Source organism: Lampris incognitus, chromosome 2 (assembly GCF_029633865.1).
Source record: "Lampris incognitus isolate fLamInc1 chromosome 2, fLamInc1.hap2, whole genome shotgun sequence".
In the NCBI taxonomy this organism is placed as follows: domain Eukaryota; kingdom Metazoa; phylum Chordata; class Actinopteri; order Lampriformes; family Lampridae; genus Lampris; species Lampris incognitus.
The window spans coordinates 128,154,209-128,170,217 of NC_079212.1; the positions used below are offsets into that span (position 1 = coordinate 128,154,209).

The 16,009-nt window shown below is 47.3% G+C and overlaps 1 protein-coding gene across 3 annotated transcripts; it reads left to right on the forward strand.

Moving 5' to 3' along the window:
- The first annotated feature begins 2,789 nt into the window (after positions 1-2,789).
- On the forward strand, positions 2,790-12,552 carry gata2a (GATA binding protein 2a). 3 transcript variants are annotated; one of them, XM_056274039.1, is made up of 6 exons: positions 2,790-2,902; positions 3,274-3,717; positions 4,613-5,182; positions 7,903-8,048; positions 10,496-10,621; positions 11,339-12,552. In XM_056274039.1, exons 2-6 carry the CDS (start codon positions 3,489-3,491, stop codon positions 11,636-11,638), a joined length of 1,371 nt encoding a protein of 456 aa, XP_056130014.1. In that variant the 5' UTR covers positions 2,790-2,902; positions 3,274-3,488; the 3' UTR covers positions 11,639-12,552. The 3 variants fall into 3 exon arrangements, with proteins under 3 accessions (XP_056130014.1, XP_056130013.1, XP_056130015.1); XM_056274038.1 differs by having other exon boundaries at positions 4,613-5,181; positions 7,890-8,048; XM_056274040.1 differs by lacking the exons at positions 2,790-2,902; positions 3,274-3,717 and adding an exon at positions 4,170-4,499 and having other exon boundaries at positions 4,613-5,181; positions 7,890-8,048.
- Positions 12,553-16,009: the final 3,457 nt, after the last annotated feature.

Below are 16,009 nucleotides of genomic sequence, written 5' to 3' on the forward strand. Positions count from 1 at the left end.
TGTGCGCGCGCACGTACGTGTCCTCTCCTTGCAGAAGACATGGTGGTGTATCCTCCTCCTACTCTAAATGGGAATGAATATTTCGGTCCTCGTCCAGCTGCAGCTATGCCCCTGCTCTGGTCCCCGATGCTTTAATGATAGTGTGTATGTAGCCTCCAGTGCCCTGGCTATATCTAATTAGCCGCGAGTAGAGGACAATAATGCTTCAGCTGGTCTGTGTCCTTCTCTTCTCTCTGGCACTGCTTATCTTCACAGCGACCACTGTGGTTCTGTGCTCTCTCTCTCTCTCTCTCTCTCTCTCTCTCTCTCTCTCTCTCTCTCTCTCTCTCTCTCTCTCTCTCTCTCTCTCTCTCTCTCTCTCTCTCTCTCTCTCTCTCTCTTTCTCTCCTTTCACACACACACACACAGAGCTTTGGCTAGTGATAGATGACTGTGCCCAATGGGAACAAACAGGTAGATAAAGCCAATCCAATTTAATATCAGCATGAACTGGAATGATAATCTTGTTGTTCATTAGCAGCGGCGGCTATGATACAGTCGTTGTGCACAATTCTTGCTATGAGATATGGCGAGGGGGCTGGTGTTCCTCGTGGATAGCATCCCTAAGTGAGACAATACCTCCATGTCCTTGAGAAAGATACATAGAAAAAGAAAAGCCCCCCCTCCCCTCCCAGTGTAACCCACCATTTACACCCCACCTTCATCCCCTCGTCTTTTGTTCCTGCACAGATACAAATGGGATTAATGAAGGTATAAATTACACTGGGCTAAATCCTGCTGAGTAATCCATTTGGCAAACATGCAAACAACAATGGGCATGCTGCAGCCGCTAGCTCAAAGACTGACCCACTGTCCAAGCCCTGGGAGTCAGCAGAGCCAAAACACAACACCGGCATATGGGGCTGGAGGTGACGTTTGGTAGTATACGCAAGAATGTCATGTTACTTTTGCCGGAGGTTTGAGTTCTCCTTACCTAGAGGTCGTGGGGTGATCGCTGTGTATGTTCACTACAGTTTGCGCAAGGATGAAACTCAAACAGAGGGACTCTCTGCTGCCTGCATTGAGGCAACATATGAGTTAAGTATTATTTTGCAGATAAAGTTCTGTTGATAGCTCGATACGTCATGCGACCCAATATCCATTTGTCCACCAAAGAGGTAGAGATGACCATGCAAACATCGGCTGTTACCTTTCATTAATCTCACCGTGTCCTCGCTCCACCTCCTGACATTTCTGACGTTACCTTTAGACGGAATGCCAGTTATTCAGGTAGGTAGCCAGACCCCCGCGCAGTCCCTCATGCACTAATTTGTTGATTTTAGGGGTTGACAAGCTTAAAGAGCTGAGTTCATCAAGTCACCGCCTCCGGCAACATGCCAATGATTTAATGACCGGTGACTGACACACGAGCGCGTAGACACACGTGCATTTACACGGCAGGTAATATCAAATAAATCACCATGGCTGGATCCCTTTAGGCCCATCCCTATGGAAAGGATCTTACTATTCTTCTATCTTTAGAGATCTAAAAATAATAGACGATTCACTCTCTGATACACCCCCCCCTATGACGTCAGGCCCCGGCGTCAGAGTGGCGGCCAGTCTAGGCTCCAATTATACCCTGTCAATCACAAACGCGCGTGCACACATTCGTACGTACATACATATATACATACATACACACACATCCATCGATCCATCCAACCATATACACATACATACATACATACATACATACATACATACATACATACATACATACATACATACATACATACAACATGATAGGATAGGGGTGAACTGGGGCTGAATACAGTAGCGCACTATTAGCTTCTGCGCAACAATTAAAGTTATTCACTATCGTTTTCGTTGCATTCACATGGTCTATAAGATCACATCACCAACGCCATAATTCCCAAAGCATTTGAACAATAATACTATTTAGTGAGACATTAGCTGTGGCGCGACCATGTCATCGGCTGGCAAGGCACTGAGAAGGGCTTGTGGAAAAAAGGCGCCATTAGTATGCAAACTGTGTTTGATCAGTCTGTCTCCCAGAAAGAAAGAACCCCCCCCACACCACACTGTTTTCACAGGAGGAATGTACGGCTACTAATTAAAGACAATTAGGCGCTTACAACAATGGGGGTAATTAAGGGGTCATAAAGCGACCCCTCCTCTGTTGGTGTTGGGGGTGCCCGACAACGGCGTGTATTTGCATAACAGCTGCATGTGAAAACCAACAATCACGACTCCTGTGTACTATCAGCGGATGGCGTCGCTTTAAAAAAATTTTTTTTTTTTTTGAAGATGCAAAAATTCAAACACGACTTGTGCAAATGGCTCCTACTGTGTAGTGCGGCATATGTGAGTCCGGGAATCTTCTGCGAAGTAAATCGTGAACAGGTAAAAAAGCACGCTGTTCATTCAAAGTCATGGCGACAGAAGAGCCCGCGCTCCTCCTTGTCGACTGTACCGTTTTAATTGAGCGTTAAAAAAAAAGAAAGAAAGACATCATTCACGAGAAAAGACCCCCGATAAATTTCATCCCTGATTGATAAGTCCTTTCTTTAATCGCCCCCCCTCTCTCTCTCTCTCTCTCGATACATGGAATCACTATTTTGAATGGAAATTGGGGAAAAGAGCAGGGGGACGTAGGAACCAATTGTGTCGGGGCTGATCTGTGATTGGTTAACGGGGAGGGGGGTCACAGTTTGACTGCGGCCCCGCCCCGGCTCGCTTGATATGGGAATTTACTGGCGCCAGTCGCATCAGTGTACAAGCCACATCTCATTAATGAGCGTGTGCCTCGGTGCCGCGCAGATCAGGAGGTTTCTGGAGGAGACCCGACTTTCATTTGCAGTCAGCTGATCGCAGCGGATGACCGAAACAACATCAACAGGTATCAAGCGGACACACACACGCACACACACACACACACACACACACACTCACACACACACACTCACACTCACACTTCTCCCGCACGAACTGTCGAGGGGCGTCGCATTGAAATTGCTTTGCTCACAGTTCGAGACCAAGTAGTAAAGGGGGTTTTAGTGTCGAAGCGCTTAATTATTACGACAGCCAAGAAAGCGGGGTATAGGTTCTCGTGTGGGTAACAACAGTGAATAAACAGGGTTTTTTTTTAATCCGAGTGTGGAGGCCACAGACGACTGCAGCTGCTACGGTGTTTTCTGACTGTTTTGTCTGTATGTGTGTGTGCGTGCGTGTGCGTGTGCGTGCGTGTGTGTGTGTGTCTCCCCTTCGCAGGTATAGACCAACGAGAAAGGAGGAGGCTGGCTGAATTAAAGGATTGTATGTCTGAAGCAAATAGCCCAAACACTGACGAGAGCGGAACTAAAACGACTTGTGGGTTGGATCGCCACAGAGCCGAACTCTAGCCGGAGATAAGTATAGCGTAGTGCGCGAGCCCAGCACATACATAGCTTATAGCGTCTTCAGCGGGAAGAGACGGCCATTCAACCATGGAGGTGGCGGCGGCCGATCAGTCTCGGTGGATGGCGCATCACCACGCGGTGCTCAACAGCCAGCACCCGGATTCACATCACCACAGTCTGAGTCACAACTACATGGAGCCCATGGCGCCGCTTTTGCCCCAGGACGAAGTTGACATGTTTTTGAACCACTTGGACTCTCAAGGGAACCCTTACTACACTAACTCCCGGGCGCGGGTGACGTACAGCCAAGCACACGGTAAGATGCGCACGACGGCCTTGTAATTCTGCATGTCTTCAGAAGAAGAAAAAAATGACTGCTGACGATGAGAAGCCGCTACATTTGCATGCTTATTAATTTTTCAGAAATTGTAAATGGCCACTAAAACATTAATTATGGGAGTTATTCTCTCGCTTGTGTGTGTGTGTGCGCGCGCCCGCACGTTTGTGTGTGTGTGTGTGTGCGTGCATTTCAGGTGGGCACCTGAAATATATGCATGTTCTGTAGTGCAATTTTTTAATATATATATATATATATATATATATATATATATATATATATATTTGTCTAATTGTCAAGAGTTTCTTAGCTTGACGGTCGATGGGCATAGAGGACCATAAAAAGGAATATCTTGCAAATGACAGCAAGAGGAAAGGGAAGTATGTCACTTAACCCCTCTCTGTTGGGGCAGGGGTTTCTGGAGAAAGGCACTTCCCGGATATAAAATAAAAACCGCAAATTTACAAATAACAACCCCTAGTTTGGGAGCTGCAACCGTTGAGAGGAGTTTGGGGCGAGTCGCATCGCCTTGTTGTCGATCTCGGTGTTTTCCTTTACTAGATTATAATCTCTTTTTTTATACGTAGGCGAAATTTAGCCTAGACCTACTGGCCTTCTTTTGTGATGACGTTTTTCTTTTTAGGCCGAACAATTTAACCCAAAAAACAAAACGTTAACTTTACAAAGAAAAACAACAACAACATTTTATCAACATCTGGTAAATTAGATGACGGACTTGACAAGTTTGGGACGTTCAACAGGTGGGGCTGAACTACAATAGGCTTAGTTTTTGAGGAAGAAAAAAAAGTACAAATCTGGGCTAAACTCGTGATTCTGTTTTCTCTTTCTTTTCGTTTTTGTTTTTGTTCCCCAGCTCGCCTAACAGGGAATCAGGTCTGTCGACCACACCTTATTCACAGCCCCGGTATTCCCTGGCTGGACCCTGGGAAGGCGGCTCTCACCGCGGCTCACCACCATAACGCGTGGGCGGTGAGCCACTTTGGCAAACCCGGCCTGCATGCGGCCAGCTCCGGCTACCCGTGCAACAGCAGCTCCGGCACGGCCCCGGTGTCCTCTCTCACCCCGGCGTCCCACGCCAGCCCGCACCTCTACAGCTTCCCCCCAACGCCTCCCAAGGACGTGTCTCCGGACCCGGGCCCCACCTCGCCGACCTCCACCTCGACGAGAATGGACGAGAAGGAGTCCGTCAAGTACCAGGTGCCGCTGACGGACAGCATGAAAATGGAGAGTTGCAGTCCGCTCCGCAGCAGCCTCGCCTCCATGAACGCGCAGACGCCGGCCACGCATCACCCCATCCCGACGTACCCGGCCTACCCTCTGCCGACTCCCCACGACTACGGCGGGAGCCTCTTTCATCCCGGGAGCCTGCTATCCAGCTCCAGCTTCACGCCCAAATGCAAGAGCAAGGCCCGGTCGTGCTCAGGTGAGTTTTATGTCTGCTCTCCGGGGCCAGTGTGACAACATAGGGGTCCTCCCTAGAAATAAAAAGCCTCGCATATAAACAGAGCTCGTCCGATTGTTTTATTCTGGGATTTTACGCAGAGAAAACTTCCTATCGAATGGCAGCGTTTGGAAATTGCGCAACACAGGCAGATAGGTAACCTAAATCTTAATTTTAGTGCTTTGATCCAGATATGTATTTCCACATTGGGGTTATTTTACTTATCGGTGCGTCTCCAAAATTGTTCCGTCGACTTTTTTTTCTTTTTTCTTTTTTAAATCTTTCTGCCATCTTAACTCGTCCCCACTTGTAATGCCATCCACTTAGAAGGGCCACTGAGGAATTTCACACGGAGCTCATCAGACTGACTCGAGTCAACCGTTTCCTGCCGTAAACACTTGAAATTTGACCATATGAACGTGTTTCTGTACCTACACGAGGATGGCGTACCAATCAGACAGTACACCCTAATACTTTCTTCTGCTCATCAAGAAATTAGAAAAACCCCAACTAACCTAATCTAATATCGCCTTTTTCTTGCATATTATATCGGCCTACATTCAAATAGCCTATACTCGTGAGCCCATATGACAACCAGGGGATGAGGATTTTTTTTTGTGCGATGTTCATGTGCTCTCAGCGTGGCTTGTTTTCTTTATTACGCCTAAAAAATGCAGGAGTCACGACGCTCTGGCTCCTGCCATATCCTGTATACCTCCAAATGAACAAATCACGACCCCTCCTCGCCCCCCCCCCTCGCGCGCCCATTGCTCTCTCTCTCTCTCTCTTCCAGTACTAACAAAGCACCGTCGGGACGCGCCGTCCTAGGCGACAGAGCCCCGCTGTTTGTGTTCTTAAGCATGGCCTTGGCCTGCTGTAGTACACTGGGAACCCAGTCTGGGGAGAAAGCCTTAAAGCCAGTTGTTCTGCCTGGCATTTACGGTTTTATGGAACAATGTGTTTTTTTACGGTGACGATGCAAATAATTATTTTGGCCCCCCCCATCAGAGGTATCACCTTATTTGAAAAATAGCATTTTGACTGGTGTTAGTGCTGGCTTTCTCAGACCAACAAACAACAACTCTGTACTCTATCAGTGAACAAACACACAGATGTGGCAAATGAAAACGAAAGGCTTGGAGAGAAAAAAAAGAAGAAGAGAAAAATAGGCCCAATTTTGTTTAAATTTGCTCCCAAGAATTGCTCCCAGTGTCCTCCCAAAAGCACCCTAAAATACCCAGAGGCAATGCTGTGCCAGTCGCATGATAATGTGACTGGTATGCCTATTGTGACAGAGAAACGGTATGTAAAAGGTTGACCGAATGGTAACGTAAACACATCATCCACGATCGTCGCAACAGACTCCCGTCTGTCAGAGTCACAGTTCACCGCCACTAATGGCGATGGATTGTTGTATAAAATGCCAGTCTCGGCATTTTAGCTATCAGCACACATACCTGACAGAATGTAGTTTCTAGGTGAGCCCCCCCCCCAACCAAACCCCCTATTCTACTCTGTGGATAAGACACTTCAATGTCCTATTCTCTCCCGTGTCAGCGTCAAGAATTGCACGATAAGCCCAACATTGCCGATGCTCATTTAGCGTGATAATGATGTTGTGTTGGCGTGGCTATATCTCCACACTGCTGGACATGCCAAATGTTGAGAAGATGGGTGAGGGGGTGGAGGTAAAGGGGAACTGTGACAAACTCAGCATGCACTTCAAAAGGAGTGTAGCCATTGTTCAGGCCAGATTCCATTGTAGAGTCTAGGGTGGGACTGTGGGTGTCACTGACATTATAATAGGAATAATGAGATGATGCTCTAGGGAGAGCGAGAGAGAGAGAGAGAGAGAGAGAGAGAGAGAGAGAGAGAGAGAGAGAGGGAGAGAGGGCGAGTACATGAGTTAAATGAATTGGCCGGTTAAGCAACAGGCCATTTAAAGTCAGTCAAACCTGCTTGGGAGAGGAGAGCCAATATGCATGCCTGTTGCTTTCTCATGCAGCTTCTGGGACAATGGTTGAAATGGCCTGAAAGTCCTGCATATACAGAGAAGGAGCCATGCAAGCCTGGTCAAAGCTCGCAAACCATACTCGTGAATTTGGCGGCTGCTGTTTTTAGAATGAAATAAAAATGGTGAAAACAATGGTGTCAATATGAATGCTCTTTTAGTATCATCCACATCAACTGTAGAACTTGATTTTGTTTTTTTATTTTCTAAGAGACTGGTGCGTCGTCCGACCCATTTAATACCACCATCACACTTGGCTTTCCTCTCCTGGGTGCCCACTGGGCTGGTGAATAATGTAGGCCTAATTTGATGGCGTGTAGCGTTCATGTCGTTGGACACCTCTGGACGTGTTCTGGCTGTGTCTGGCCTGCCCGCTCCAGATCGGTTTACATGGAGGTGTCCATGTCCGTGACGGTCCAGTCGTACCACTGAGCTGTGCACACGACTGGCCTTTTATAAACTTGGTACACCTGCACTCTGACATGGACGTTCACTGTCACTATTCGTTTTGGGCAGAGAAAAGTTTTGACTTTGTATTACGGGGAGGGGGGGGGCAGGGGGGCTCAGTTCATTCAGTCAGCCGGCATAGCTCATACGCCTGCGTGGAAACTATATTGCTCTTTAATGGTGATTGAATTTTTTAATTATATAAATATCCCTTTGTCTTCCCCCCCACTTGAATTGTATGCAGAGGGCCGTGAATGTGTCAACTGCGGTGCCACTTCGACACCCCTGTGGCGGAGGGATGGTACTGGCCACTATTTATGCAACGCCTGTGGACTGTACCACAAGATGAACGGCCAGAACCGACCCCTAATTAAGCCCAAGCGCAGACTGGTGAGTTCTTTTTCTCCCTCCGTCGCTTTGCACTTTGAGGCAAGGCACCTGAATATGAGCACAAAGCAGATGGCGGCAGCACAATTCCAGGAAAGTTATATTTTCCCTATGATCTTCCTGGAATTGTTTGTCCCCCTCACCCCCCCGTTGATCCCCCTGCACTGCCTGTTACAATACTGCTACTATTGCCATTGTTCCTGTTATCATTATTGCTGGTACTTCTGATACTGTTACTGATACCACTGCCCATGCTGCCTTAGTTAACACCATGCCTGGGCGAACGAGAGACGGCATGCAATACTCTTGTGCAGGATGCACCGCAGCATCACTTTATGGGGTTTATAGCACCGGCCTCGTCGAAAGGCTGCACATTTTCTGACGCTGCTCTTGATCTGTCTTACGATCCCCATATATTTTTCCTTCACACAAGCGTCTATTGTGTTCTGGATGGTTTATTAATAATTTGGGCAGGCAACGTTATATAGTAATAATACTAATAATCTCAGAACGGATAACACAAACCATTGCATTCTGAGTTATTATTTTTTGCCTTTAAAGGTGTTTTTTTTTCCCCTCCCAGAATTTGTTTGCTCTTTTTGCAATAAACAACAAAGACCAGCCCCTATGTTAGCTGGTATGATGCCGTCATGCAGAGAGGCGATGCTCACAACTGATAACGATGATATATTTGAAAAAAATGCAACTATTCTGTTGGTGCTCATTCTTAATTAAACATCATGTGCTGAGACTTGTGTAGGCCTGAGTCAGGGTGTCATCCATGATAGTATAGGCTAATAAATATGTTTTAAAAAACAACAACATTGTTATCACTGGAAACAAAGCGGTTTTACTAGATTTGACGAGTTCCTAATTGTCCAGTCTAATTCACGGGCCATTGTTGCTGTGAAAGCATGTAGATGAGCACGTTGTCGTGGCTGTTCATTTTCATCTGATCCACTCGCGTGACGGGACAGTAGATTGCCATGGCAAATGAATGGAGGACGGACGTTCAATGAGTATGGAGACCTTTTGCATTTTCTTAGCCACCGGCTCACCTCTGTGTCGCCCCCCTCCCCTCCCCTCCCCTCCCCTCCCCCACGTTAAAAAGCCCATTACATTTTCCATGAGTCTGCCCGTGGCCGCAGCTCTGCATGTTCACCTCAAGTGTTTTCGGAGTTCTGTTCAAAGGGCATCCAGTTGTTTCCTATCCGGATATCTGCCCGGACCAGATAAGGAAGCCAGGCTCCCGGGTGTTTCCGCCTTCAGCAAACCCTGCTGCATTTTCTATGGCCCCGCCAGGCCAGACTTTGACATATACTGTAAAGCGATTATCACAACACTGTAGGAGCCAGTTATGTGTGAAGAGAAGGAACGTGAGGGGCGGGCATGTCCGTGGCAGGGATTGGAAAATAAATGGATTTATGTTCCTCTCTTGTTTGTCATGCTCGATGGGTATCGGCACGACTCTTAAATGCGTCGAGGTGCAACGTTGGCTATTTTTTCTTCTTCTTCTCTCATTTTCTATCGCGCTCTAAAATTGCGCAATAATTGCCAGGGCTGCTGCTGCTGCTGCTGTTCTTTTCGAGGTCAAAACGGTGCACCTGAAATTAGTTAAAAGAAAAGCTGGATGCTGCTCACATTGCTTTTAGGGCCTCGGGGTGATTGCATGTAAAGCTAATGTTTCTTATTATGTGTGAAGAATTGATCCGTAATGGACACAAAAGCCCATTGCCAGACGGGATAGCATGGTTTTTATATAGACGCCCTGCCCGGGACAGCGAGCCTGCATCGGAGTTTGCATTCGGGGCTATTTATGTGTAAAAAAAATAAAATAATGCGGCATCTCTTTAAATCAGTATATTTATTTTCCAATTCATTAAGTAGCCATACGATATTGGTGGTCTTAGGCGTGGTGGACTGAAACAAAGCTTTCTATAGAAGAAAAAAAAGTACCGATACTCTATCGTGCAAATTGGAAAATTTGATCATGGAAGTATAAGGTCTGAATGTCAATGGGGCTATATGTGCGATTAATTCAATAGAGACGTTAACTGATTTTCTCAGTCTCACTGACGCTTGCTTTGATGCTCTTTTCCAGATTATTATGTGGTCCAAACTTTAAAAGGAATCACACTATGACAAAAATCCTATTAACTCTTTTGAACAACTTCGCGACTGATCCCCGCGCCGGGGCTTTTAGATTACCGCCCGCGCGGCGCGCGCGTGCGCAGCCCGTAACCAGCGGGAGGAATGGCGGCGGCGCGTTTCGCTTCAAAACTAGAATTTATCAGACGTCTTAATGCCTGCTAAACACGACTAAAGTGGTCATGGCACTCAGTATCAAGAAACGTATTTGTGTCATGTTCACTGTCCGCGCTGACCTTTAGTGCGATCGAAATAAGCATTTGAATGAGCTTCATTCATTATGTATTTCTCCTCCTCTTCAGTCCGCGGCGAGACGTGCCGGCACCTGCTGCGCTAACTGCCAGACTACAACCACCACCCTATGGAGGCGCAACGGCAACGGCGACCCCGTCTGCAACGCCTGCGGCCTTTACTACAAACTGCACAACGTAAGTGGACGTGGGAAGAAAAAACAAACACACACACACACACACACACACAACAACAACTACAACACTTCACACTCCACTGCGGGTGAACTGGTCAAAGTGGGCGGACAGCTTGTATCGATTTAGTTGCTGGTGGTGGGTGGGTGGGGTGGGGGGGAGTCTATGGCTGCAAACCCTGCTTTACCCTGTCAAGCAGAACCCACCGGTCGTTTATTCTCTTTTTACTAATTCATCGTTGTTTCAATGGGGGGCGTCACTCCCCGGGGAGGCCCGGAGGGTGGGACTGTCATTCAGTGTAGAACGGCGTCACTTACAATGATGCGAATTTGTCTCTTTTCAGCGCCACTCAGCGTGGCTTCCGTCGCCATGTATTCAAATACACGATCGAGGATCGTGTTTGTTTTTAAGATCTGACAATAAAAAAAAAGGGGGGGGGGCATAGCTTGTAAAAAAAGTGTCAATTTCATTTTTTTTTACACCGGCGGAAAAGCATCATGTGTGATGGTAGCTTTTACTGCGGAAGTGTGTATAAATCTAATGGACCTTTCCAAGGCTGATATGTATCAATAGTTTCCACATTCTGAGTTTCGTCTTTCACTGAAAATAAATACAAGAGGAAAAGGGGCTTTGATTACATTAACTCGTCATCTCTAATAAGTGATGTCAAATCCAGGCATTGTCTTGTCTTTTCTCTGGCTAAAATGTTTCTCCTTACAGGTCAACAGACCCCTCACCATGAAGAAAGAAGGCATCCAAACACGCAATCGCAAGATGTCGAGCAAGTCCAAGAGAAGCAAACGGGTAGGGGACGGCTTTGAGGACTTCTCCAAGTGCATGCATGACAAGGCCTCTCCCTTCGGCGGCGCACCAGGCCTGACCAGTCACATGACCCACATGGGTCACCTGCCCCCCTTCAGCCACTCGGGACACATGCTGCCGACTCCCACGCCCATTCATCCCTCCTTCGGTCATCCTCACCACTCCAACCGTTCACCAGTTTGGGCTGAGCCCCACTGAAGTTGAGTCCAGAATCCGAACACCACCATCACCACGTCGCCTCATTGCCATTAACTCTTTGTGGTCTCCAAACCGTGGCAATAGCTGAAGTGAAGGGTCACTTCACGTTTAGTGGGTAAGGATGATGGACACTCGGTTGGACATTAAAGTTACATGGCTGTGTTTTGGCCTGACCTTACTGCCTGACAGAGACAGACGGAGAGAGGAGCAGCCTTGTACCGAACTCTTGTTGAGAGCCAAAATTGAGAGGAGAGAAGCAACGCGGCAATGGAGTGTATGGAGCCTCGTTGTTCTTTTTTGCTTAATTCGACTAAGTCACTTTTGGTACCCACCTCTGCTTGAGACTCATGAGAGGTCCTAAAAGAACACCCGTGTTCATCCTCTGACCATCTCATCACATACTGAAATGCGTGTGACCCCTCCATTACCAGGCTTTTGTCCGCAGTTGTGCCGGACAAACAGACAGACTTGTTTAAATGGTGGGAGTGACGGACCGGCTGAACAACAGCACAGCAGCCACACACCTCTGTCACGAATCGGTCACACCTAGAGAGAACAACAATACCCATAAACCACTGCTCCCCTCACATGCTGGAATGTACATTACCAAAATGCTCACCTGTTTTTAATAATGGACTTTTTTTTTTTGGAAAAGAACACAAATAAATGGGGTGTTTATAAACGCTTAATTGCTATTATTGTTGTTATTTTTAATGTAATAAGTATTGCTACAATAATTTATTTTCACTCTTTAAAGCTTTCATCAAAGACACATGGAAACTGTTATGATTTTGATTTCATGGTTATTATGTAAAGAGAAACACTGACCTATCTTAGACAAAAATGTCCCTGAGCTGTACGTTTCTATCATTTTTCATCTCACAAAAATAAAGGAAATAAAGTTTAATACAGAAGTGAACATTTCGGTTGCCCTGTTGCTTTACTCCCCCCCCCCTCGCTCTTCCTCTCTCTCTCATGCATTTTCATGTCCACGTGCATACTATCACACATTTGTGCACATGCACACACACACACACGCACACACACACACACACACACACATACAGAGCGTCAGACTAGACTCTTGTTTTAATGAAGTACTCCTGCTTATTAACATCATTAAGTGATATCAGATGTATCAAGGGAAGCTCTGTAATTTCTAAGGCTCGGTAATGCTTTGGTCTGGCTCCACTGCTATTTGCAATGCAGCGCTGCTCAGAGAAGGCCTCTTTGTAGAGTCGAGGCCTCAGGCTCGACCACTATGCCCCAGACAGCAGGCTCCAAAGCCAGGGTGAGCGAAGGGCACCCGAGTCACACACAGTCACACATATGCATGTACTTGCATGCGCTCTCTCTTCTTCGCTCTCCTTCACACAGAAGGAGAAACACATCGATTTCACACCCGCGCTCACACATCAATGCAGACCTTTAATAGCTCTCGTACAATAAAAACAAGTTCAACATTCATCCAAAATTTTTTTTAAAAAATCGAGGTGTATGTTGCAGTCAATTAAAGTTGTCTTATTCCTGTCCTATAGTGATTCCCACTGCCCTCTGCCCTGTGCATGTCAGGGTAGTCCTCTCTCTGGGCTGCGGTGATTGGAGTGAGAGGAAGGACAGCAGGTCTTTAGTTGGAGACAGAAGAGGAAGGAAAGGCAATCAGGCGACCCGTGAGCAAACACGTGGGGGGCTGTTTAGATCCCTCGAACACAGATGTGAACACAGCTGAAGATGTCAGGAAGCAGACTCTGACTCGCTGTGTCTCTTTCTCTTTTTCTTTGATTTCTCTTGCGCCCTCTCTCACTCGCCTCCTTGCCTTACATTCTTTATCTGTCTTTTTTCTCTCTGTCTCCCCCCCACCATCTCACTTTTAATTTCTGATCACACCCCCCCCAAAAGCTTCACCCTCAACCCCACGATTTGGGCTATTACAGTAAAACATAGGAACTGAGGAAACTTTGAACGGAGCCAGCGACTAATGAGTTTGCTCGATTAGGGCCAATTTCAGGTCATCATCACTGAGTGCTGTGTTTCCATCACACACCCACGGCACAAACCATTTCCATTAAACAGCACAGGCTGAAAAGAACAACAATACCCCTCCCTGAACTCTCTCGCCTCCCTCACATCTGCTAGACTAGCGTGTTTGGTGCTCGGCGTGCTGGGTTTCAACAGGTGGCTTGATCAGTTGAAATAGACAACAACATATGCAGACGTATTCCAGCGGGCGCTGCGTCAGTCTCTACTGGAGCTGGCACAGCCTGTGGTATAAGGACCATTTATTACCAAGCTACATACAGCGCGCACTGTATTCAGTGGCGGTTGTGAACAGGGATGGAGGACTAGGCCAGTGCATCTGCAGGGTCCCTTTCAGGGTGTGAGGTGGGATGTCCTGAATCACTCGCTGAACACCGGTAGAAATGTAACACTCAACTGCCAATAAGTAGTCGGGCCATCTGTGTGTTAGCCCCGTGCGGTGGGTGTTGGGCCGGGGATGTGTGCAGGGCCACAGCTCTACTGGGCTGTGTGCCGCTGCAGCCAGTGAGCTGGAGTGAGCCTGCGTGGCCGGGCTTGGCCAGGCTCCCAGAGCCTGAGAGGGGGAGCTGGAGTGAGCCAGCACTCAATGGGGCCCTCCAGAGGGAAGGAGGAGCTCTCCCAGAAATAATACAGCAGTCTGCCAGGCAAGTGGACTCCCAGAGCTGCTCCTGCCTGAACACACACACACATCCACACACACATAGACGTGAAAACGCACGCACGCCTACATGCATACATGTATATATACAGGAAAGCAAGGCACACGAGGAGAAACGTCCCATGTCTTGGTATACATGCCGAAGGAGGGAGGATTTTGCGCGAGTGTGCGGAGAAAGCTGACGTTTCATCTCCATTCCAGTCTGTCTGTATAGGCATAAGGTACTTGGCACGAAGGTGTTTACACTTGCCTTGTTTTATTCTCCAAATGAGTGGCTTCTTGGCACACTGGTGGTCAACACATGCCACTGTTGTACCCCTTTATTAGATTTGTGCGGCTTGTGGTATGTTAGGATGCTATAGCAGATGTTAAATTGAACTAGACAGCTCTCATTACCTCAGATCATGAATTGTTCCATGTAGTATGAAAAGAGCCATAAAAGAAAGCATTAGCTATCTTAACTATCTGGGTAGAAGTCCATAGAGGAGATGAAGAGGGGAGATCCCTACAGACAAGTCCGTGGGGTGAACATGGCGGCCACCTAGATCAGTGCACTGAAAGGTTTACGACTTCAACCTGAAACTTGATGTTACAACTCCTCTCCCCCCCTCCCTACCTCCCTTTCCGAGCCCTCCACGGCGGCCCGTCTCTTCATTCCTCCCCTCTTCTTCCCCGTCCTCTCACTCCCACTCTTTCCTTGTCTCCCACTCCCCCCCGTGTATTTGTTTTTCCATCAAATTGAATTAGCGGAATCAAAAGGTACCTCGGCCGTCCCCTCGCAAAGTGGGGTTAGGGAGAGAGAGATGTGGAAGATGAAAGGAAGTGGAGTGCAGTTCAGATGCAGGTCTCCGGCTACGTGTGTGTGCATGTGTGTTGTCATGGGGGTTGACCTTTGCACTGGCCTAACTGAAAAAGCCTTCCTCCTTCCTCAGATCCCTGCAAGGATATTAAAGCTATAAGAGCGAGTATACCCGGCTATATTTAGAGAAAACCAGTAAAGCGCATGTTTTCTTATATCCCATTACATACCAGCGAGCTTTGTTTTTTGGCATATTTATCGGAACCCCCCCACCCCCACCCCCAAAAAACAAAAAACGTGATATCATACCATTTCATTCATTTACGACGGCCGTTTGGAAGTGCAGGGTTACAGACACACAAGTGACGTCCTACGAAGGAACCCAAGCAAAAGGAGAACACGCTCGATGATGTGACGCATCACTTCTTCATGAGGCTCCTAACAGTTTGAAAGTGTGTGTTGGCTGCCTGGCTGCAGTAACCCGGATTTGAAGAAATCGCTAAGTGAAGTTCCTCTTTTTTAGAAGGCCGGCATCATTTCGTAGAAGAACTCATCTGACGGGAAAAAGGTGGGGATATTCTGAGACCAGCAGAACACCTGTTGAACACGGTTTGTCGAGCGCAACACACACACACACACACACGTATGCTTTTGGTGTACTTTCAACAGTTCCTGAATCAATCAACCATGGCCATATAACCGATGATATGATCACTGACGCTTTGTCGGTATTCACCGTCACTTGTGGAGGAACAGGGGTGACAGGAGGTAATTGGCAGATGACCTCTACTGATAGGAAATAACCACATCCTGACCTGCAAGAAGGCTAAATCGCACACGTAATCTCTCCACTTGTCAGAAATTAGTCAGAAAAAGT